This window comes from Ranitomeya variabilis, chromosome 2, assembly GCF_051348905.1.
Source record: "Ranitomeya variabilis isolate aRanVar5 chromosome 2, aRanVar5.hap1, whole genome shotgun sequence".
NCBI lineage: Eukaryota > Metazoa > Chordata > Amphibia > Anura > Dendrobatidae > Ranitomeya > Ranitomeya variabilis.
The window spans coordinates 449,592,226-449,616,962 of record NC_135233.1 but is presented as its reverse complement, the minus strand read 5'-3'; the positions used below and the strand labels follow the sequence as shown (position 1 = coordinate 449,616,962).

At 49.5% G+C, this 24,737-nt stretch overlaps 1 protein-coding gene across 3 annotated transcripts in view; it reads left to right on the top strand.

Moving 5' to 3' along the window:
• Positions 1–24,737, top strand: part of USP47 (ubiquitin specific peptidase 47) — a 56,711-nt gene that overhangs the window by 11,586 nt on the left and 20,388 nt on the right. For all 3 annotated transcript variants that reach the window (XM_077287245.1, XM_077287244.1, XM_077287243.1), the window contains exons 2-10: positions 3,965–4,156; positions 5,207–5,320; positions 5,618–5,771; positions 5,877–5,973; positions 18,371–18,516; positions 19,452–19,531; positions 19,625–19,774; positions 21,281–21,376; positions 21,455–21,607. In XM_077287245.1, coding sequence (XP_077143360.1) covers positions 3,965–4,156; positions 5,207–5,320; positions 5,618–5,771; positions 5,877–5,973; positions 18,371–18,516; positions 19,452–19,531; positions 19,625–19,774; positions 21,281–21,376; positions 21,455–21,607 — 1,182 coding nt within the window. The remainder of the gene's footprint in view (positions 1–3,964; positions 4,157–5,206; positions 5,321–5,617; positions 5,772–5,876; positions 5,974–18,370; positions 18,517–19,451; positions 19,532–19,624; positions 19,775–21,280; positions 21,377–21,454; positions 21,608–24,737) is intronic.

Here is a 24,737-nt window from a genome sequence, read left to right as displayed (position 1 = left end):
AACAACTTTATTTCAAAGATCTCTGCATGCTGTCCGCAAAAGAAACATTAAGCAAAGTCTACACGGCGACTCGTGTAACGATTGTGAATGTGAACTGTAAGAACCGCGGTCACAGATTTTTTGCAGCAAAATGGCGACCATATCTGTGGTTTTCACATAGTTATGGACAGTAAAATATCAATTTTTACGCAAAACAGTGCAGCCGTTAATATTCATGGAGGCCTAGATTTGCAAGGCAAAATGCGTCGTAAAATCATCCAGCCAATTAAAAAGCCGTCTAAGGGTACGTGCACACGTTAAGGATTTTTAGCAGATTATTCTGCATCTTTTGGCTGCTTAAAATAGGGGCGTTTTTTGTTTCAGATTTGTCCCCACTCATTAGTGTCGATAAAATCTGCAAAAAAAAACGCGAAAAGAATTGATATTCTGCAGATTTAAATCTGCAAGGAAAAATAAGCAACGTGTGCGTGAGACCTCATCAGGATTCTTATTAACTTTGCTGCCACTGGGAAATACTTTGGGTTTCATGACAAAGCTGCAGTGTGTGCACAGGCCCAAAGAGGGGAGGAAAAAAAAATACCTTCTTACCCATATGTACCTTTATACATTCTCTACAGACTCTATCAGGACCAGCTTTCAGCTTCTTGATGTAATGTAAGCACTAAGTTATCGATCCTGGCGATCGGGTGAATATCACAGCGTAGCGAAGATCTATGGTGGTAGGCATATGAATTGATTGTGTAAAGTCCGAGGCCCATGGAGGTATAGGGTTCTGCGTCACGTTCGGGCCGTCGGATCCATCTCGTGACTTTCGGAGGTTTTTTTTTTTTTTTAAATTATTATTTTTTTTTTTCATTTCATTTTGGTGGTTATTAAAGTCTGTGTATTATTAACTTCGCTGAAATGAAATATGTGACGCAGGGCCTCAGTCACTTGTGTACCTACATGGCTGATACACAAGCCGTGCTGTCACCACCCACATCCGACACCGTCCACTGCTTCTTAGTCCCATATTAATATTTGTGGAGAGCCCGTGTTAATATGGATGCCATAAAGGGGGGCACTGCTGCTCTGGACCCCAATTAATCAGCCAGTGCAGAAGGCCGGGCACAAGCAGCTCCACTGATCTAATCCTGGCCAGCTTCAGCACGGTGCTTACAGCAGCGGTGGTCGGTCTCCTAGACAACGAGCTGTAAACAAGTGTTAATATCTGAGTGGCTGCAAATTTTGAGAAAGAGAGTAAATATTAAATACAATGAGGATGTGAAGAACCCTCTAACCCCTTAACGACCGCCGATACACCATTTAACAACGGCAGTTAATGTGCCTTATTCCTCAGCGCTGCTTTTTAACGACGCTGAGAAATAAGTGCATAGTGCCCCCCAGCGTCGGATAATCTCTGGGGTCTCGGCTACCAGGGGTAGCTGAGAACCTGATTTGGGTCAGTTTTTACTGTCCCCTGTCACGCGATCACCGTTATTCACTGAATATCGACAATCACAAAAAAGTCCGGTTTTCCTATCATTTCTCTCTCCTTTCAATATGATCTAGCATACCATCAGAGCGAGAAATGGGGTCCCTGAGCCCTTCCCCCTCCGGTACCTCTGCCATCCCCGTTACCTTCTGCCTCTTCCCCCGACCCTCCACATCATCTTCCCGGAAGAAAATGGCGGGCGCATGTGCAGTGCGCCCACCGAGATCTGCCGGCTGCTACCCAGCGACAATAGATTTTTCCTATTGGTTCATTTGTGATCACTATGATAGACCCCCATCACAGTGATCAAAATAAAATAGTAATAGTAAGTCACCCCCATTAAGCAAATAATTTTTTTTTTTTTTTTCATTCGTTAGAGTTGGGGATTGTGGTTAGGGTTGGAGTTAGAATTGGGGGGGTTTCCACTGTTTAGGCACATCAGGGGGTCTCCAAACACAACATGGTGCCCTCCATCAATTCCAGCTAATTTTGTGTTCCAGAAGTCAAACTGTGCTCCCTCCCTTCTGAGCCCTACCATGCACCCAAACAGTTGCTTTCCCCCACATACGGGGTATTGGCGTACTCAGGAGAAATTGCACAAAAAATGTTGTGGTCCACTTTCTCTTTTTACACTTGTGAAAATTAAAAAAGTTTGGGTCTAAAGTAACTTGTTTTGTGAAAAAAGTTAAATGTAAATTTTTTTTCCTTCCACATTGCTTTAGTTCTTGTGAAGCACCTGAAGGGTTAATAAACTTCTTGAATGTGGTGTTGCGCACCTTGAGGGGTGCAGTTTTTAGAATGCTGTCACTTTGGGTATTTTCTGTCATATTGTCTCCTCGACGTCACTTCAAATGTGATGTCCCTTTAAAAAAACAAAAAAAAACAAACAATTGTTGGAAAAATTAGAAATCACTGGTCAACTTGTAACCCTTATAACTTCGTAACAAAATAAATTGTTTCCAAAATTGTGCTGGTGTGAAGTAGACATGTGGGAAATGTTAGTTATTAAGTATTTTGTGTGATATGACTCTGATTTAAGGGCACAAAAATTAAAAGTTTGAAAATGGCAACATTTTCCAAATTTTTGCCAAATTTCCGTTTTCAGAATCCGCGGGATCCGTTGAAGCGTTCCAGAGTTATAACCTCATAAAGTGACAGCGGTCAGAATTGTAAAGATTGGCCCGGTCATTAAGGGGTTAATGGTCCAACTCTTGTTTTTTCGGTGCCGACAGCAGCAGCAGTGAAAAACACACCCTGACAGCCCGAATCCCCCATATTGTGCCGTGCAGACCACCTTGGTTCCATGTTACAGGTGTAAATGGTGTTTATCGGTGATACAAAGCACTATTTCTACCCTAGGGTATGTTTTGGAGTTGCAGACAAAGTATCTTTAATGAGATGAAGACGAAGTTCTCTCAGGTAGTCGGCGGCCCTGTGCGGGTAGCTCGCCTGTGTGCCGTGGATGCCAGTGCTCTACCGCATGGTCCTAACGCTAATAATGTGTGTGTGATGCAATAACTCTGCTGTACTGTTGGGCGCCGCACATGGTGGAGCGATGAGCATGGAGGCTGTATGGCGGCTCATTATTAATGCTGCATGATGCTCCAGATCCCCGTAATCCAGTGTATGACAACCTTCCTACCCAGCACAATGATGCTCAAACGTTGTATGGACCTAGTTTTTGGCAAATCCACCGGCCCCTTGTGATCGTGATCTACAGAGGAGTCTGATAATAGTCTGTCACTTCTGCACTGATCCTTGTATGATGTATACGGACAGTGATCGGGTATTATTGTAGGATAGCAGCATTTATTTTTTAAGCCTTATGGGGTTTTTTTTGTGGTATTTTTTTTTTCCCAGTTGCATTTGGCTTTCCAGTGTTATGTGCAGCTACAGTAAGTAAACTTTCAGCAGTTTCTTTATATTTTTAGACACTTTAAATCCAGATCAGTGGAGGTCTAGGTCCTGAGGACAACCACCCCACAATGGCTCCAAAGAGCCCTGAGAAGTGCACATCTTAGGAGGTAGAAGCGCACGACCTGAGAGTACGCGCACGCCGCGGAGCACACACGGGCTTTATACTGGATCCACACTCCACTGTGTGCACTTCTGCCTCCTGAGCTGGGCAGTTCTCTAGGGTCTTTTGAGTGATCAGTGGTGGTCTCAGGACCCGGATCCCCCCCCCCACCCCACCCCGATCTACAGGCAATTAATGTGCCTGTAAAATCTAAAAAAACTGCTGTAACTTTAGTTGCTCTTTGCGTAGTTACTCTTCAGCAGAGCCAGCCTATGTTTGCTGTGAGGACACTGGGCTGCTTTTCCCTGTCACTGTGGACACCATCATTGAAAATAGGAAAAGTCCTCTTCTTTTTTTGAGTGGTCCCTCTCGTCGGCCTGTGGGATGTTTTCCTGGATCCGCACTTGCATGCTGCGGCTGCACCTTTCCTATCGCTGTGAATGACTTTTTTGGTTTTTGTTTCTTTTTCCCAGATTGAAAATGCTGCTGACGAGCCGAGAGTGCTGTGCATCGTGCAGGACACCACAAGCTGCAAGACCATCAATGAGCGGGTCACACTGAACCTCCCGGCCTCCACCACCGTGCGCCAGCTGTATGTGGACGTGGCCAGCAAAGTGGGCTACGTGACCGGGACATTTAGCCTGAAATGTGGTAATGGAGATATGGTGAGTCCCCTGCCCTCATGTATAAAGCCATGTACACACAGTGACGCACCCGGATTAACCAGAAGTTCTTGTTCTAGTAGTAACAGGACGTTCTGAGACTAATAGCGGAAATTAAAATGCTCTGCACTCTGCTCTGCACTGGTTTCCACTTTAATCTGCCGTCGGCTATTCCCCCCAATCTCTCTAAATGCTTGCACGCTCTGGTTTTAATTGTGATGAGCAGAAATATTGGAACTTAGTTCTGTGGCTGCCGGACTTGGGCTGCAATCACTTCTTCCGCTGGGGCCTATTAAGTGCAGCCATGATGCTGGGAAGTGAGCAGCTGGTGCAGAACTGGACCTCGGACCCGGGTAATTCACATCTTTTTACTTCTCCCTAGTATTAGGTCGAAGAGCAAGAGAAAAAAATATGCCCGATCATTTATTTATTTTTTCCCCCTCCCAATCATCACCAGTTGGCGGTGAGTCAGTGCGGATTGAGGATAATAGAAAAAATTGGAGTCCGACCCAACAGGACTGGATTTTCCTTTTATTTCTATTTTTCAAAAGAAACTATAGTGCATACAAAAGAAACAAATTTACATGGTCGATATGACCCAGTCGACGCGTTTCGATTGCACTAGGCGATCTTCCTCATGACTCGGTCCAGATTGGGCTGACTTTTCGGCATCTTTAGAGTTAAGAGGTTGCCCCTTTCTAAAAATCCCAGTTCCTGGTCCAGTTTTGCTTTACGGTGAGGCCCTTGGTTCAGGACTGAGTCTCCACCGCTGCACCAGGTATCTGATTATTGGCAATGGCCGCATAACTGTGATGGTAACACTTCCATCCACCTTGGCCATCGGCCCTCGTGGTCCTGGAGGATCCGTGATGCAGCAGTTTCAGGTTAGTACAGCAGGCGACACATTCAGACCAGAATGTATTAGTGGTCCTGGTTAGTCGGAGGCGATCATCTCACCACCCCAGACTGGCGCATGTACAGCCAGTGCTTTCTGATGGTCATCACCATTACAAGGACATTATTGGTATTAATGTGACATTTTTACTCTTTCAGGCTGAGCTGGATGCCGCACTGAACCAGACGCTGCCGGATGCCGGTTTTGAGGCCGGAAAGAAAAATTTCCTCCAGTTAACCGATAAGAACGGGGAGCAGCCGCAGCTGACATCTGTAAGGAGCCATATACTAGAGCGTCGCAGCATTATGTAGTAGAAGAGCAGTGAATTGCATTGGTGGCAGATATCTTCACTATCCCTTATACATTATTCATCTAGCACTGACATCCAAATAATGGGCATTTACATCGGTTCTTGCATTATTGCAGAGACTGCATGGTGGCTGAGTGGTCCGCACGGTCGCCCAGGACCAATGTTTTTATAGGAAGATTGTTAATTCTATGCTTCATATCAGTAAGAATAGGCTCTGTATTAACTATATTTGTTCATGTAGCCTCTCGTCTTCTTCCAGGATGAGTCTGGGACGGCAGACAGCAGCGGTCTGGATGACAGCACCCAAGAGAAGTTCATCGGACCCCTCCCCAGAGATGGCTCTGTGGGCTGCACCAGTGACTACGTCAGTCAGAACTACTCGTATTCATCACTCCTCACCAAGTCTGACACCGGTAACCCCGATTCTCTGTACTCCGGTCGTCTTAGCAGCCAGGTCTGTGTATGACCGGTAGACTCAGGGTGCTCCGTCCTAATGACTCTCATCATTTTGTTCCCAGGTTATGTGGGTTTAGTGAATCAGGCCATGACCTGCTACCTGAACAGCCTTCTCCAAACACTGTTCATGACGCCGGAGTTCCGCAATGCCCTGTACAAGTCAGTATTGGCTCTAATTTTGTGCTGTATACTCCTTTCTGGGGGAATTAAAGGGATTTTCTGATTGGGGTGATGCATTTTAGTCGCTGTGTAATGAGAAAAAAGTCACAACTTTCTAATAGACTTTGCGCTTCCATGTCTCACCATGTCCTTTCCTGTTTTCTTGCTGTCAGTGAATGGGGACAGTTTAGTTTAGAGTCAGAGGTTAAAAATCTGTACACATCTGTGAGCCAAACCATTTAATCTCCAGACTAATGCTGCACATCACAAATCCCCTGAAGTCTGGAGGATGGCTGGGATAGACATACAGTGGTATAGAGGCTAACGATGTTTAAAAAAAAAAAAAAAAAAAATGGGATACACACACATATGCATGCGCACACACACTTCATTTAGATAAAAAGAGCAATCTACGGGTAAGTTCACACAGGGCCTCTTACTCTGTCGCCTCATTGGGGGACACAGGACCATGGGTGTTATGCTGCTGTCCACTAGGAGGCGACACTATGCATAATCTGAAAAAGATTAACTGTGGCTCCTCCTGTGCAGTATACACCCCTGGACGGCATCAGCCTTCTCCAGTTTTTGCTTAGTGTCGCAAAGGAGGCACACCTAAAGATTTTTACTCCGTTTTACTCCGTTTCCCGTTTTCCGACGGGATTACAGATGAAGAAAAGAGGGTCTCCTGTGAGACCCCCGGCATGGCTCCTTCCTCGGCCCCCTATTATGGGGTGCCCAGTTGAAGTTGAGATGGCTATTCCCCATGCTGCTCCTTCCCCAACCTCTCGGGTGTTGGTTCGAAGTCGAGACCCCCCTCCTTCCCCAATTCCTTTTGGTTTCTGGGTTGAGGTCGAGGCGAGGATAAAGGCCCCTGAAGGTGTGTGACAAAAGCACCCTCCCTATCCCCCTCTGGGGGTATTAGGTTGAGACACCTCAGGTAAGGCCTGTACAGGCAGCATCCTACAGCTCCCAGCAATGGGCCAGCACACTGCGCCTGCATCCAGGGAGCCCAGCCCAGCTGCGGGCTCCTGTTGGGGCCGGGGGGAGTGCAGGCAGGCATGGCACATACAGACACAGGGTTCCCTGCGTCCCTGTCTCTGCGGCAGCACCAGCTCTATACTGCCTCAGGGGGACCCCAGCCGGGCTCCCCCTTCCGCTTATAGCCCCACCGCCATCCTGCCTTCAAATCCGGAGGGGTCCGGTTCAGATCCGACCCCCTCCCGGACTTTCGCGCCGGCCTGGAGCCCTTCTGGGCCTCAGGCATCTAATTTAGGCCCCGGCTTCGGCCTAGCTGAAGCAGCAGCCTCCTCTCCGCCCCCCCGGCCCGCCCCCCGGATGACAAATATGACACTCTACAGTGTCATACAAGGGGCGGATCGAGACAGAAAGGGCGGGTTTTTTATAGCCTTGCCGCCTTTTTCCAGCTCTCCGCCCCCTTCTCCTCCTCTCTCCTCTGTCTCTGCAGCCATTTTCGGCTGCAGATTAACCCTGCATCTCCCGGTCTGCAGGACCAGGCAGCCAGTCTCCGGGGGGCACAGGACTGTGGATTTTCGGCGCTGGACCTAGGGGTACACTGGTGGGGTAAGATCACAGCTGGGTTATCTTTACTCAGCTGTGAATCCATATTACCTATAAGGCTCCCCTGTAGGTTCTCTACCCCTGTAAGGTCCATCTGCTGGCAGCACTTCTGCACTCTGTGCACTATGCCGGGCTCAAGGTCTAAGAGAACCAGGCAGAACTGCTATTATGCATTCTGCACAGCCTGCGGGACCGCTCTCCCCAGTAGCAGCACGTACCCGCATTGTCAGAACTGTATACAAACTACTGTGTCACAGCCTCAAGAAGCCCCTGCCAATGCCTCGGTGTCTAATGCCACACCGGAATGGGCTACTCAGTTATCGCAATCTATGACGCAGTCTATAGATAACCTAACTTCCACATTGCTTCAGGCTCTGCAGGGTCATGCCCCGGCTATGACCGTTACCCAACAACGGGAGAGCTTGACTCAGGAACAAGATGCCCCTGGCACATCCACGTCTAGGTCAGGACGCAAGCGGATCCATAGATCAAGTCCATCTGCGTCATCCCATAGCACACGGTCATCCCCCTCTAGGGAGAGACACCGTTGCTCCAGGTCATCTAGACCGTCCCATTCCAGGGACAGACAATGCAGATCTCCGCAATCCCCAACCAGAGAAGGCCTCCTCCCCAGCTCACCCAGCAGGGGACGCCTCAGTGATACACAGAATTCGGAAGGCATCTGCGACTCTGACTCAGACAGAGAAACTGAGGGGTCCCTGATCCCAATCCCTCCTAGCAATACAGCGCTAGTTGAGGACATAATATCGTCCATCCATCGGGTGCTGGACATTTCTGATCCACCACCAGAGGCCCCAGAACATCAGATTTCCTTTGAAGGACCTCTGAAGCCGCCTAAGGTTTTTTCTAACCACCCAGAGTTTAAGGCGATCCTTAAAAAACAGCTCTCACAGCCTGAGAAAAAATTCGCTAATCGCAAATATCTGGAGGCGAGGTACCCCTTCCCACAGAAGGACACCAAGGAATGGACAGATCCACCTGAAGTGGATCCCCCAGTCTCCAGGCTAGCAGCACAGACCCTCCTTTCACTGCCAGATAGCTCAACCCTAAGGGACGCAGCAGACCGGCAGGTAGAACGCATGGCTCGTTCAATTTTCGAGGCTGCAGGGGCATCCCTGGCTCCCGCGTTCGCCTCAGTTTGGGCTGCCAAGGCCATCCTGGCCTGGGCAAACAATTTACAAGCCTTCCAAGCATCCGCTCCTGAACTGTCGGACCAAGCGGTTCAAATTGCTGTTGTAGCAGATTACATGCTCCATGCAGCTCTGGATTCAGCAAGGGGAGTCGCGGGGATAGCATCAAACGCCATCACGATTCGGCGTATCCTCTGGCTGCGGGAATGGAAAGCGGACGCAGCCTCAAAGAAGTCCCTCACGCACCTCCCCTACCTCAGTGGGAGACTTTTCGGTGAACAGTTGGACACTATGATATCCAACGCCACAGGGGGTAAGAGTACTTCTCTTCCCCAACTGAAACCTAAACGCACTTACAAGAAGCGTAACCAAACTCGATTCCGATCCTTTCGGAATTCCTCCGGCTGGTCCGTCTCGCGTCCAGTACAAAATCGAAACCGTTCCCCACGCAGGGACAACTCACGATCGACGCAAAGGTCGGACAAGACCTGGCAGTCAAAAGCAGGCCAGTCTAAGCCCAGAGGAGGAAAATCTCAGACCTTCTCCTCCTCATGACTCACGGACTCCGGAAGACACCACACCAGTAGGCGGCCGACTTTTGCTCTTTCATCAAGTCTGGCTGCCTATTACAGAAGACAGGTGGGTCACGGAACTAGTGTCTTCCGGATACAAAATAGACTTCACCTCCAACCCACCGGACCGGTTCTTCCTCTCTGTCCCCCCAAAACCGCCAGCCAAGGCTCGAGCCTACCACCAAGCGGTCTCCTCGCTTTGTCAATCAGGAGTCATAGTACCGGTACCCACGACCGACCGTTTCCGAGGGTTCTACTCCAATCTGTTCGTAGTTCCCAAGAAAGGAGGCAGTGTACGGCCCATACTAGACCTAAAACAGCTCAACAAATATGTACGGGTCCGTCATTTCCGCATGGAGTCCCTTCGGTCCATCATTGCGTCCATGGAGAAGGGAGAATATCTCGCCTCCATAGACATACAAGACGCATACCTGCATATACCCATTGCACCTGCCCATCAGAGGTTTCTCAGGTTCGCAATAGGCCAGGACCACTACCAATTCGTGGCTCTCCCCTTTGGACTCGCCACGGCTCCCAGAGTGTTCACCAAGGTCATGGCAGCCACCATGGACGTCCTGCACTCCCAGAGGCATAGTAGTCGTTCCATACCTGGACGATCTACTCATCAAGGCTCCCACCTTCAAGGACTGCGAGCTCAGCGTCTCAATCACAACCGATACTCTCAGTCGCATGGGCTGGTTAATCAACCTACAAAAGTCATCACCAACCCCGAGTCAGTCCCTGACCTTCCTGGGAATGTTATTCAACACCTCCAGGGGTCTAGTGCTCCTTCCCAAGGACAAGGCACTGGCTCTCCGACTAGCAGTTCGCACCCTCCTCCGCAAACCCCCTCGATCTCTCCGGTTTGCCATGAGAGTTCTCGGCAAGATGGCAGCGGCAATAGAAGCTGTCCCATTTGCCCAGTTTCACCTCAGACCTCTCCAACTAGCCATTCTCAAGTCCTGGGACCGGAATCCCTTTTCTCTCGACAGGGAGTTCCAGCTAACGTCGTCAACCAGGAGGTCCCTGCACTGGTGGCTCAAGCCAACCTCGCTAGCAAAGGGGAAATCCTTTCTCTCAGGTCAATGGAAGGTCCTGACCACCGACGCGAGCCTGACGGGTTGGGGTGCGGTGCACCTACACCACAGGGCACAGGGCAAATGGTCCCCAGCGGAAGCGACCATGCCCATCAACATCCTGGAAATTCGTGCCATCCTACTGGCATTGAGGGCCTTCCATCACTTACTGGCAGCCTCTCACATCAGGATACAGTCGGACAATGCCACGGCTGTGGCATATGTGAATCATCAAGGGGGGACCCGCAGTACCCAGGCGATGCGGGAAGTGTCACATATCCTCCGCTGGGCGGAGGACACAGGGTCGGTTCTTTCGGCGGTCCACATTCCGGGTGTGGACAACTGGGAAGCAGACTTCCTCAGCCGACAAGGAATAGACTCGGGAGAGTGGTCTCTCCATCCCGAAATTTTTCAACAGATCTGTCTCCGCTGGGGGACCCCGGATGTGGACCTAATGGCATCCCATTTCAATGCCAAGGTCTCCAACTTCATTGCCAGAACACACGATCCGCGGTCGCTCGGAGCAGACGCTCTGGTTCAGGACTGGACCCAGTTCCAGCTTCTGTACATTTTTCCACCTCTCCCCCTGATATCCAGAGTGGTGAGGAAGATCAAACAAGAGGGAGTTCCAACCATCCTCATTGCACCAGACTGGCCCAGACGCACATGGTACGCCGACATCGTACAACTCACAGCAGACGCCCCTTGGCGTCTCCCCGACCGCCACGATCTTCTATCACAAGGGCCGTTCTACCACCAGAACTCAGGGGCTCTCAATTTGACGGCGTGGCCCTTGAGACCTGGGTTCTAACCCAGGCAGGGCTCTCGGCAGATGTCATTGGAACCATGATCAGAGCACGGAAACCAGCCTCTGCCAAGATTTATTACCGTACCTGGAAAGCTTTCTTTACCTGGTGCGAATCTCGTGGCCAGATCCCACTCCCTTATTCCATTCCCAAAGTACTTGGTTTTCCAGGACGTCCCTCCTGACAGCACCATGGAGGACGTCTCCCCTCCTCCTTGCTGGGACAGGAAACACACGAGAGTTTAAATATCCGGTACCACCCCTCACTCCTCAGTGTTTTTCCTGTCCCTGCACGGAGGGACACACGAAGAGAAGCAGCATGCTTACCGAGCTCAGGGGGATCGTGCGGTTATCCAGATCCTTCCCCCTGTCAGTGGCTCAGGGTCGAAACTCCCCAGTCGGGAGTCCCTCTACCCCAAAGGCCCGGAGCGGGACTAAGCTCCGGGATTGAACCGCTCCTCCCGGTGGGGGGCTCTCGGTTCTCGACGCGGCAGCGATCCCAGCAGGTCCCCAGGCTACAGGCGTGGTGCGGGAGTCGTTACAGCTGGCCGGCACTTCCTGAGCTAAAGAGCCGCGTCACTTCCGGTTTCGTCAGAGCCGGCGAAAAACGTCACTTCCGGTGGCGTTCTAGGAGCGGGGAATTCAAACGCTCCACGGTGGAGAACGCTGTACTGAAGCGGTCGCTGTGGGTAGCGTTCAGCTTCGGACGGCGGTGCACGGTATACCTCAGAACCGGAATATGGAAGACCGAGTGGAAGAGGAAGGGGTAAGTCTGCCTGTGGCAGTATACCCCTACATCATAAAATACCGCACACCATCTAGCCTATTACTCCCTATCTTATGTTGTATAGGATAAGGGAAACCCCGCCGCTCCCCCTGCTACGGCTAAAAAATCTGGGAAGGCCACGGCTAAGAGCATAAGATGTCCCGTATGCCACGTAAAGCTCCCAGATTCCCATGGCAAGACCCTATGTACAGCCTGTACTTCTAAGGTCATGAAGGACGAGCAGTCGTCTCTGCTATCCGAGATGAGGTCCCTAATTCGGGAGGAGGTTCAGGCTTCTATATCCAGCCTCGCACAGTCTCGCCCGTCCAGTCCTATAATGGGTCGCAAGCGTGCTAGACGGGAAGAACCCCAGGGGGAGCCAGAGTGTTCTTCTGATGAAGGTTCCGAACTCAGGGATTCCCCATCAGAAGAGGAGGGAGAAATTCCTGCAGGAAGCCATGATCAGAACAGGAAGTATCTCTTCCAGTCTGAAGAAACGAATGAACTCGTACTGGCAGTACGAAACACGATGCAGATTGAAGACACCTCCAAACCACAGTCCAGGCAGGATTTAATGTTCGGGGGACTAGTAGCTCGGAATCAGACTGTGTTTCCTATAAGTGAACATATTAAAGCTATGATCCTGGAAGAGTGGAAAGAGGCCGAGCGTCGTTTGGTTCACTCACGTGACTTTAAAGGCCGTTTGCCATTCAATCTTGAGGAAGCTAAATTATGGGAGGAGGTCCCTAAAATTGACGTTCCCGTGGCTAAAGTCACCAAGAAAACGGCTATACCATTTGAAGACTCCTCCAGTCTTCGTGATCCTATGGACAGGAAGGCGGACATTCTCCTGAAAAGGGCCTGGGAGGCATCTGCGGCCCTGATTCGAACAAACATAGCAGCCACCTCGGTGGCCAGGTCTATGTATTTGTGGATGGGGCAGTTGGAAGAGCAATTAGCTGATAAGACCCCTAGATCTGATATTTTGCATTCCCTTCCTATCATGAAGTCCGCTATGGCATTCCTTTCAGACATGACTGCAGAGTCAGTCAGATTTTCAGCTCGTAACAGCTCTCTGTCTAATGCAGCTCGGCGGGCAGTATGGTTGAGATCCTGGTCTGGTGACAATGTATCCAAGTCCAAACTCTGCTCTATTCCATTTTCGGGACAGAGGGTGTTTGGACCAGCTCTAGACTCTATCCTTGAGTCAGCATCTGACAAAAAGAAAGGGTTTCCGGAGGATAAACCCAAAAGACCTCAGCCCTTTCGGAGAAACTTTTTCTCCAAGAGGCAGTTCGATACAAGAGGTCAAGGTCGGTCCAGCAGAGGATCCTACAGAGGCTCCCGTGGACAGAGTAGCAGAAACAAAGGCTTTTTCTTTAGTCCATCCACTAGAAATAAGCCACAATGACGCCACCAACATTGGGGGAAGACTGCGGGGGTTTGCAGAAAACTGGGCTCAGATTACTCAGAGCCAGTGGGTTCGCAGGACTGTATCAGACGGATACAGCATAGAGCTTTACTCACCTCCCCCAGAAAGATACATTGCTCCTACTATAGTCACGGCAGAGTCGGCCATACTAAAAGACTTACAGGTCATGCTCAGGACAGAGGTAATAATCCCGGTTCCCCAGTCAGAGATAGGAAGAGGGCACTACTCCTCCCTATTTACTATCACAAGGCCGTCGGGCGACACTCGCACCATAATAAATCTAAAGCCTTTGAATGCCTGGGTGAGATACAAACGGTTTCGAATGGAATCCATTCGATCAGCAGTTCAGCTCATAAACCAGAATGCGGTCATGTGTACTATCGACCTAAAGAAGGCCTACTACCAGGTTCCAGTACATCCTTCATCTCAGAAGCTGCTGAGGTTTGCAGTAGCACTACCATCAGGGACCTTCCATTATCAGTTCCAGGGCCTCCCGTTCGGACTGGCTTCAGCTCCTCGCATTTTTACAAAGCTTGTATCAGAAATGGTGGCCTTCCTGCGAAGTCAAGGCATTATAATAATTCCGTATCTGGACGACTTCCTTCTCGTGGCAGATTCAGTAGATCGTTTGGTGGCTCACAGAACTCGAACAATTGCAGTAATGGAACATCTGGGATGGGTACTAAATTGGCAGAAGTCCGATTTACTACCAGAACGGAGGAAAACTTTCCTAGGTGTATGTCTGGATTCCAAATTAAGAACGTCCTTTTTGCCAGATGTCAGACGAGAGACGATCCAGACGCAGGTCAAGTACCTATTGGAACATCGAGTCACCATAAGAATGGCGATGAAAGTTCTCGGGCTAATGACAGCTTGTATACCATGCGTCAGGTGGGCACAAAGCCACTCCAGACACCTGCAGAGGCAGATCTTGTCAGTATGGGATCGTCGGCAGTCTTCCTTAGAGGCTCCGCTAAAGGTGTCAATCTTAACACGGAAGTCTCTTCACTGGTGGACACATACCAAAAATCTAAAGGTGGGTGTCCTATGGATTACCTCCCCCTACGTGGTTGTTACCACGGACGCCAGCGCTTGGGGATGGGGAGCACATCTACAGGGCAGAATCCTGCAAGGCAGGTGGCCAGCAAGCATCAGAAGCAGATCTTCCAATTTCAAAGAGCTATATGCCGTCTGGCAAGCACTAAGACACAATCAGCTTACACTCTCAGATCATCACGTAAGAATCTTCTCCGACAATATAACAACGGTCGCATTTCTGAACCATCAAGGAGGCCCAAGATATCAGCCACTGCAGGATCTGGCAGAGACTATCTTCAAATGGGCAGAAGAAACAGTATTATCAATAACGGCTATCCACCTAGAAGGCTCTCAAAATATAGTAGCAGATTATCTAAGCAGAAGGGATCTGCACCCAACAGAGTGGGAATTGGAACAGAGTATCTTCCAGAAATTATGTCACAGATGGGGAACCCCCGATATCGATTTATTCGCAAACAGAAGAAACGCGAAGACCCCAAGATTCTTTTCTCTGAACCCCGCGGATCTCCCAGAAGGGATAGATGCACTGAGCCAGCAGTGGAACCAGCCTCTCTCATACGCATTCCCTCCCCTGGCATTAATTCCAGCGGTCCTACGGAAGATCAAGGAGGATCAAGCAAAGGTCATCCTGATTGTCCCGTTCTGGACAAGAAGAAGCTGGTTTCCCATACTGGGGAGCTTAGCAGTCGACCATCCCGTCGAGCTGCCGATCAAGGGGAGAGTCATCCACCAGGGTCCAGTATACCATCCAGACCCCAGCAGACTTCGTCTTTCAGCCTGGATCCTGAAAGGGACATCCTGAAATCAAAGGGACTATCTGATCAGGTCATAACTACTATCCAGAGTAGTAGAAAACCTGTTACTTCAGCGATCTACCAGAAAATTTGGAAACGTTTTTGTCTAGAAGGTGGCAGATCCGACGTTGTATCAGGATCTCCGGACATTCCCCGTATTCTGGACTTCCTTCAAAAGGGATTCAACCTGGGTCTCCGTCCCAGCACATTAAAAGTCCAGATTTCTGCACTAAGCTCATTTCTGGACTACCCGTTGGCATCTCACCCATGGATAATAAGGTTCATTCGGGCCACTCAACGAATGCGTCCTACCATTAGGCAGCTATTACCATCATGGGATCTTAACTTAGTCCTTAGGGCCCTGTGTAAAGGCGCTTACGCTATGGGGGATGACATGCCCATTTCTATCCGCACCCGGAAAACGGCTTTCCTAGTAGCTGTCACTACGGCCAGGAGGGTTGGAGAAATTCAGGCCTTATGTACAAGGGATCCCTATCTCCAGATCAGGGATGATAGTCTAATCTTAAAATTAGATCCCTCATTTATCCCAAAGGTAGCCTCTATCAAAAATAGGAACCAGGCAATAATACTTCCGTCCTTTTGTAATAACCCTTCTAACGAGAAAGAGAGAGTCCTTCATTCCCTGGATGTCAGACAGGGAGTCCTGGACTATCTTAAAGCTACAAACTCTTGGCGTATAGACCCAAATCTTTTTATTCTATTTGGGGGTAAAAACAGGGGTAAGAAGGCGTCTAAAGCCTCAATTGCACGTTGGATCACGGATGTGATCTCAGAAGCCTATCAGTCAGAAGGCATGTCACCTCCGGTAGGTCTTAAAGCCCATTCTACACGGGGAGTATCTGCCTCCTGGGCAGAGCACGCAGGAGCCTCAGTAGAACAAATCTGTAAAGCGGCTACATGGGCCAGGGCTGACACATTCTGTAGACATTATAAACTCGATGTTATGTCCAGTCAGCACACGGCTTTCGGGAGGAAAGTCCTCCAAGCAGTAATCCCACCCTAAGGAGGGTCTTTGGTACTCTCCATGGTGCTGTCAGGAGGGACGTCCTGGAAAATCGGTATTAGTCTTACCGGTAATTATGTTTCCAGGAGTCCATACTGACAGCACCGGTACTTCCCCCCCATTCTGTCTTTGGTTTAATCAGTTTGTGTGCCTATATACTATTTGTTATATGGTTTATTCATTAAAAGTTTTATTTGCATCATTCCATGAGTTGGTCCTTGTTACAACACTGAGGAGTGAGGGGTGGTACCGGATATTTAAACTCTCGTGTGTTTCCTGTCCCAGCAAGGAGGAGGGGAGACGTCCTCCATGGTGCTGTCAGTATGGACTCCTGGAAACATAATTACCGGTAAGACTAATACCGATTTTCTCCAATCGGGTCTGGAGGCCAGGCTGTCCTTGGGCTCGCTTAAGAGCCAGGTGTCAGCCCTCTCAGTGCTTTTCCAAAGGCGCATTGCTACCAAGCCGCAAGTAAGGACTTTCCTTCAGGGGGTTTCCCGATTGGTTCCCCCCTACAGACGACCACTAGAAACGTGGGACCTCAACCTGGTCCTGACAGCATTGCAGGAACCACCCTTCGAACCTCTTAAGGAGGTCCCGCTCCGCCTTCTTTCCCAGAAGGTGGTTTTCCTGGTGGCAATCACCTCGCTACGCAGGGTGTCTGAACTGACAGCACTTTCCTGCAGACGGCCTTTCCTGGCAATTCACCAGGACAAGGTAGTTCTTCGTACGGTCCCATCCTTCCTCCCGAAGGTTGTGTCCGACTTCCACCTCAATGAGGAAATTTCACTACCATCCCTTTGTCCGGTTCCGGTTCATAGAGTGGAGAAGGCTCTGCATACGCTTGACCTTGTCAGGGCTTTGCGTATATACGTGTCTAGGACTGCGTCCTTCCGGAGGTCTGATTCCCTTTTCCTCCTTCCGGAAGGCGGCCACAAGGGTATGCCAGCTTCCAAAGCTACTCTTGCCAGGTGGATCAAATCCACCATACAAGAGGCGTATCGCCTTAAGAATTCTCCTCTTCCAGCCGGCATTACGGCACACTCTACACGGGCGGTAGGGGCCTCCTGGGCCATTCGGCACCAGGCTTCGGCACAACAAGTGTGTAAGGCGGCCACTTGGACTAGCTTACACACGTTTACTAAACACTACAGGGTTCATACCCAGTCCTCAGCGGACGCGAGCCTGGGTAGACGTGTCCTGCAGGCGGCGGTGCCCTAAGTGTACGGGCCTGTCTGCACAATATTCGTCCATTGCTTCCCACCCAGGGACTGCTTTAGGACGTCCCATGGTCCTGTGTCCCCCAATGAGGCGACAGAGTAAAGGAGATTTTTGTGTACTCACCGTAAAATCTCTTTCTCTTAGCCTCTAATTGGGGGACACAGCTCCCACCCTGTTGCCCTTTCCGGACTGTTGTAACTGTTGAGTTCTCATATTGTTTCTTGAGCTCGTACATAGTTGCCTTCTTACAGGCATAATTATGTTATTCATGTTACGTTCCTCCTACTGCTTTTGCACAAAACTGGAGAAGGCTGATGCCGTCCAGGGGTGTATACTGCACAGGAGGAGCCACAGTTAATCTTTTTCAGATTATGCATAGTGTCGCCTCCTAGTGGACAGCAGCATAACACCCATGGTCCTGTGTCCCCCAATTAGAGGCTAAGAGAAAGAGATTTTACGGTGAGTACACAAAAATCTCCTTTTTTGCTGCTTTTTTATGCTAATTTTCAGCTGCTTTTTACAGTACTAGCAAAACCTATGAGATTTCAGAAATCTCATGCACACACATTGGTGGTTTGTGTGATCAGTATTTCGTTCTTTGCTGCGTTTTTTGGACATAGAGTATGTCACTTCTTTCAGCGTTTTTGCTGCCTTTTTTCAGCGTTTTTCACCCATTGACTTAAATGGGTGTTAAAAAATGCAGTATCATTATTTGATGCTGCTGAAAATTCAAGGACATTAGCATGGACCGAGAGAAAAAAAAACACCGAAAATGCAACCAAAAACGCAGCTGCTTTCCTGCAGGTTTTGCTGCAGAAAAAAGAAGCAGCAAAAACGCCCTGTGTGATCTTACCCTACTACACCATTTTCTTTTCTGCAGAGTAGATGTAATAAGTTTTTATTTTTTTTTATTTTTTAGATGGGCTTTTGAGGAGTCAGAAGAAGACCCAGTCACCAGTATCCCATACCAGCTGCAGAGGCTATTTGTCTTACTGCAGACCAGTAAAAAGAGGGCGATTGAGACGACGGACGTGACAAGGAGCTTTGGCTGGGACAGCAGTGAAGGTAACGACAGCCTGGCAGATTTATGGGAGTGAGTGAGGTATAACTGAACACAAGTCTTAAAGGGTTTCCGCAATAGGAGGATAGCTGCATTTATCACTTGGCATTGACCCACTTACAGCCCGTTGGCATCATGCACCTGTCCTAATCGCTTGAGTAGGAGGCATGTGTGACGCCCTGGGTGTGGGTGATCTCTGTGCAGACATTCACATCCATAAATTGAGCAGGAGAGCAGAGACGCTGACCGACGTTAAAGGGAAACACACCTCCGGCGATGGTTTAGGGCTTGAGAAAGGGGAAGGTTCCCCGTAATGTCATGGGTGTGTGTTTCCCTTATCACCAGTCAGTGTCATCAGGCACTTTAGTATTAAATCTGAAACTTTTTTTTTTTTTTTTTCTATTTTTAGATGGTTATTTTTTCCTTGCAGATGTCTTTCAGCATATTTCACCCATATGAGTTGGGGGGGGGGGGGGGAATAAGCAACAGAAACTCTGCAGAAAAACGTGCATATTGCAGCACTTTTCCTGCCAACTCACTAGGGTTTTCAGCAGATATTTTCTGCTGCCAATCCTGAACGTGTGCACATGCTGTAAGTGTTTTATTAGTCGGGGAAAGAAAGTTGCGATTTACATAATTCTATGGCGTTCAATCATCTGAATGGGGTTGGTTTAGTGGCAACAAACTTGCTACTTGTGAATAAACCCCAAGGCTGGGTTACACATCTTAAATTTTTTTTCCAACTTAGAAAAATCGTGGCAAAAAAAATAAAACGTCACGGCTGCAAAATATGTGCCCTGTCTTAGAATTCTCAGCTTAAATTGATGACTTACCCCTAAGTTAACTTTGTACTGAAACAACTTACCCCCCGAAACAATGACTTAATCTTCCCCGGGCGACGTTGAGTTATTTCTTTAGTTTACCTTCTGTATTCTGGCAGCCTGGCAGCAGCACGACGTCCAAGAGCTCTGCAGGGTCATGTTTGATGCACTGGAGCAGAAGTGGAAGCAGACGGAGCAGGTATGTGTCCACCGCAAGAGGCTGATCCGTACAGATTGTCAATGAATGAAAAAAAAACCTTTAATCCTTCTAGATGTTTTATTTATGTGGCAGGCTGACCTCATCAATCAGCTCTACCAGGGCAAGCTGAAGGACTACGTCCGCTGCCTGGAGTGCGGCTATGAAAGCTGGCGGATCGACACTTTTTTAGATATCCCACTTGTCATCAGGCCTTATGGCTCCCACACAGCGTTTGGCAGCGTGGTACGTATATCCTGAAGCTCATCAAATGATTTGCTGTTGCCTCAGGAAAGTGGTTAACCCTTCTCTCATTATCTGTAATATTACAAATAACTAGATAAGTGTTGATTGATCGATTATAATATCATCCTTTTCACCAGGCTAAAGCCCCCCCCATACATATTTGGCCAGGTTCAGCATACAGTCTTATGTGTATGGGGGCTCTTGACAGATGATTGTTAAAGGGGATATCTGGGGACTTAGTGCTTAGACACTTTTTTTTTTTTTTTTCCACAAACAGGCATATTGTTGCTACCTATCTGCCTGTTGTTACCGACGCTATTCTTTGCCGTCACAGACGGATCCTGCCGGCGATTCTGCTGATGTCACCTTGACAGAGCAGCCGCTTCATTTCCATCCTGCTCTGTCTATGAAGCGTGACTTCCAACATCATTCTGATTGACTGCCTAACTGGGGGAGCCGAATATCGATCAGAATGACGTTGGAATTCACACCTTGTCGACAGAGCAGGGCGGAAAAGAAGCTGCTGCTCTGTTGACAACAGGGGCAGGTGAATCGCTGGTAAGAGCGGTCTATGGTTGTGAAAGGGAACCTTTCACCAGGTTTGGCCGATATAAGATACATCCACCGCCTTTCAGGGCTTGTCTACAGCATTCTACAATGCTGTAGATAAGCCACCGATCCGACCTGAAAGATAAGAAAAAATGTTATATTATACTCACTGGGGGTGGGTTGGGTCTGATGGGTGTCGCAGGTCCAGGTCCGGCGCCTCCCATCTTCTAATGATCGCCGCCCTCCTGCTTGCTTCATGGTTCCTCGGCACCGCGCTCCTGAGCTGGCATACTTATCTGCTCTGTTGAGTGCAGATGAAAGTACTGCAGTGCACAGGCGCCGAGAAAGGTCAGAGAGGCCCAGCGCACTGCAGTACTTTGCTCTACATTCAACAGGGCAGATAAGTACGCCTGCGCAGGAGTGCCGATGCCGAGGAGCCTGTGAAGTAAGCAGGGGGTGGCATCGCAAGAAGATGAAAGGCGCCGAACCCCGGCCTGTGACACTCATCGGACCGAACTGCCCCCCAGGTGAGTATAATAAAACTTATTTTCTTATCTTCCAAGTTGGATCAGGGACTTATATACAGCATTATAGAATGCTGTAGACAATCCCTGAAAGGCGGTGGCCGCATCTTATATCGGCTAAAACAGCTGACAGGTTCACTTGAAGAATGGTCCCATGCACAACAGTCACATAGCATCTACCTGCCCGTTGGTATTTAGGCAGATTTTTTGTTTTTTCGCAAAGTCCTGGATATCCCCTTTAAGGATTCGGCATATCCGATTGCGGACTGCAGATCCTTTTTGCTCACAGAGAAGCGCTCGGCAGATTGAGCGGTCCTGTGCATGTGCGAGGCTGAAATTGCTGCCTACTGATCAATCATTCAACTGACCGATAACTAATTGCTATGGGGGCTTACGTTGTATGGTGGTCTTAACAGTCTTGTATGGATTCAAGGAAGAAGCACTGCATGCCTTCATTCAGCCCGAGACACTGGATGGTCCCAACCAATACTTCTGTGAGCGCTGCAAGAAGAAATGTGATGCCAGGAAGGTGAGGAGCCATGAAGCCATATATTTAGCTCTCTGTTTTGCGATCACAAGCTTCTGAGTGATGATGTCTCCTCCACAGGGTCTGCGCTTTTTGCACTTTCCTTACCTCCTGACTCTGCAGCTGAAGAGATTCGACTTCGATTATACCAGTATGCATCGCATCAAGCTAAACGACCGCATGACCTTCCCCGAAGAGCTGGACATGAGTCCCGTTATCGACGTGGAAGATGAGGTAGGTTCATGTTTTCATACATGACCCTTGATCATTAATGTAGATTTATGCAAATAGGACGATCACACAAGTCATTTTACCCCAGATCTGATCGGCGAGTTCTCCTGTAGGTAACTTGTTTTTTTTTTATTTTAAGACAAAGGGATCTTGCATAAAAAATATTATATTAACCCCTTCCCGACCTGTGACACAGCGTATGCGTCATGAAAGTCGGTGCCAATCCGACCTGTGACGCATATGCTGTGTCACAGAATGATTGCGTCCCTGCAGGTTGGGTGAAAGGGTTAACTCCAATTTCACCCGACCTACAGGGACAGGGGGAGTGGTACTTCAGCCCAGGGGGGGTGGCTTCGCCCCCCCGTGGCTACGATTGCTCTGATTGGCTGTTTCACTTTCAACAGCCAATCGGTGCAATCTGTAATATTTTACCTATGAAAATTGGTGAAATATTACAATCCAGCCATGGCCGATGCTGCAATAGCATCTGCCATGGCTGGAGACCCCAAACTGCCCCCCCGCCACCGATCTCCTCCTCTCCGTCCTGTCATGTCCCATGCTCCCCTCCGTCCTCCTGTCCCTGTCTGCTCCCCCGTCCTCCTGTCTGCTCCCCCCATGCTCCGATCCCCCCCCCCCCCCCCTCCCGTGCTCCGATCGCACCCCCCCATACTTACCGAGCTCCGATGTCCCTCCCGGTGTCCTCGGTCTTCTCCATGGGCGCCGCCATCTTCCAAAATGGCGGGCGAATCTGCCGGCCGGCAGATTCTTTCCAGGTACATTTTCATCGCTGTGATAGGTTCTATCACAGCGATCAAAATAAAAAAAATAGTAAATTACCCCCCCCCCCCCCTTTATCACCCCCATAGGTAGGGACAATAATAAAATACAGAAATTATATTTATTTTTGTTTTTCCGTTAGGGTTAGGGTTGCACTTAGGGTTAGGGTTGCACTTAGGGTTAGGGTTGCACTTAGGGTTAGGGTTGAGGTTAGGGTTGCACTTAGGGATAGGGTTGCACTCGGGGTTAGGGTTGCACTCGGGGTTAGGGTTGCACTCGGGGTTAGGGTTGCACTCGGGGTTAGGGTTGCACTCGGGGTTAGGGTTGCACTCGGGGTTAGGGTTGCACTCGGGGTTGCAGTTAGGCTAGGTTCACATTGCGTTAGCGCAATCCGCTAGCGCTAAACGGATTGCCCTAACGCAATGTTTATTTAGGGGTCGCGTTAACGTCCCCGCTCTCGCAGATCCCCGATCTGCGAGAGCGGGGAACAGACCTCGGGCGCGCCGCGGACGCTGCAAGCAGCGTCCGAGGCGCGCCACAGAAGAACGGCACATCGCTAGCGCGAGCCGAAAAAGGCACGCGCTAGCGATGCGCTACAGGGAAACTTCACATTGCTGTCAATGGGTGCGCTAACGGACCCGTTGCACGGCGTTAATTGCGACATTTTCGCCGTGCAACGCTGTCTGTTAGCGTGCACACATTAACGCAATCTGAACCTAGCCTTAGGGCTAGGGTTGCACTTAGGGCTAGGGTTGCACTTAGGGCTAGGGTTGCACTTAGGGCTAGGGTTGCACTTGGGGCTAGGGTTGCACTTGGGGCTAGGGTTGCACTTGGGGCTAGGGTTGCACTTGGGGCTAGGGTTGCACTTGGGGCTAGGGTTGCACTTGGGGCTAGGGTTGCACTTGGGGCTAGGGTTGCACTTGGGGCTAGGGTTGCACTTGGGGCTAGGGTTGCACTTGGGGCTAGGGTTGCACTTGGGGCTAGGGTTGCACTTGGGGCTAGGGTTGCACTTGGGGCTAGGGTTGCACTTGGGGCTAGGGTTGCACTTGGGGCTAGGGTTGCACTTGGGGCTAGGGTTGCACTTGGGGCTAGGGTTGCACTTGGGGCTAGGGTTGCACTTGGGGCTAGGGTTGCACTTGGGGCTAGGGTTGCACTTGGGGCTAGGGTTGCACTTGGGGCTAGGGTTGCACTTGGGGCTAGGGTTAGAATTAGGCTATGTGCACACGGTGCGGATTTGGCTGCGGATCCACAGCGGATTGGTCGCTGCGGATTCGTAGCAGTTTTCCATCACGTTTACAGTACCACGTAAACCTATGGAAAACCAAATCCACTGTGCCCATGGTGCGGAAAATACAGCGCGGAAACGCTGCATTGTATTTTCCGCAGCATGTCAATTCTTTGTGCGGATTCCGCAGCTTTTTACACCTGCTCCATAATAGGAATCCGCAGGTGAAATCCACACAAAAAACACTGGAAATCCACGGTAAATCCGCAGGTAAAGCGCAGTGCGTTTTACCTGCAGATTTTTCAAAAACGGTGCGAAAAACCCGAACACAAATTCGCAACGTGGCCACATAGCCTTAGGGTTAGGGTTGGAATTAGGGTTAAGACTAGGGTTAGGGGTGTGTTGGGGTTAGGGTTGTGGTTAGGGTTGGGATTAGGGTTAGGGGTGTGTTGGGGTTAGTGTTGGAGTTAGAATTGAGGGGTTTCCACTGTTTAGGCACATCAGGGAGTCTCCAAACGCGACATGGCGCCACCATTAATTCCAGCCAATCTTGCTTTGAAAAAGTCAAATGGTGCTCTCTCCCTTCCGAGTCCCGACGTGTGCCCAAACAGTGGTTTACCCCCACATATGGGGTACCAGCGTACTCAGGAGAAACTGGACAACAACTTTTGGGGTCCAATTTCTCCTGTTACCCTTGGGAAAATTAAACAATTCTGGGCTAAAAAATTATTTTTGAGGAAATAAAAACTTATTTATTTTTCACGGCTCTGCGTTATAAACTTCTGAGAAGCACTTGGGGGTTCAAAGTGCTCACCACACATCTAGCTTAGTTCCTTGGGAGGTCTAGTTTCCAAAATGGGGTCACTTGTGGGGGAGCTCCAATGTTTAGGCACACAGGGGCTCTCCAAAGGCGACATGGTGTCCGCTAATGATTGGAGCTAATTTTCCATGTAAAAAGCCAAATGGCGTGCCTTCCCTTCCGAGCCCTGCCGTGCGCCCAACCAGTGGTTTACCCCCACATATGGAGTATCCGCGTACTCAGGACAAACTGGACAACAACATTTGGGGTCCAATTTCTCCTGTTACCCTTGGGAAAATAAAAAATTCCGGGCTAAAAAATCATTTTTGAGG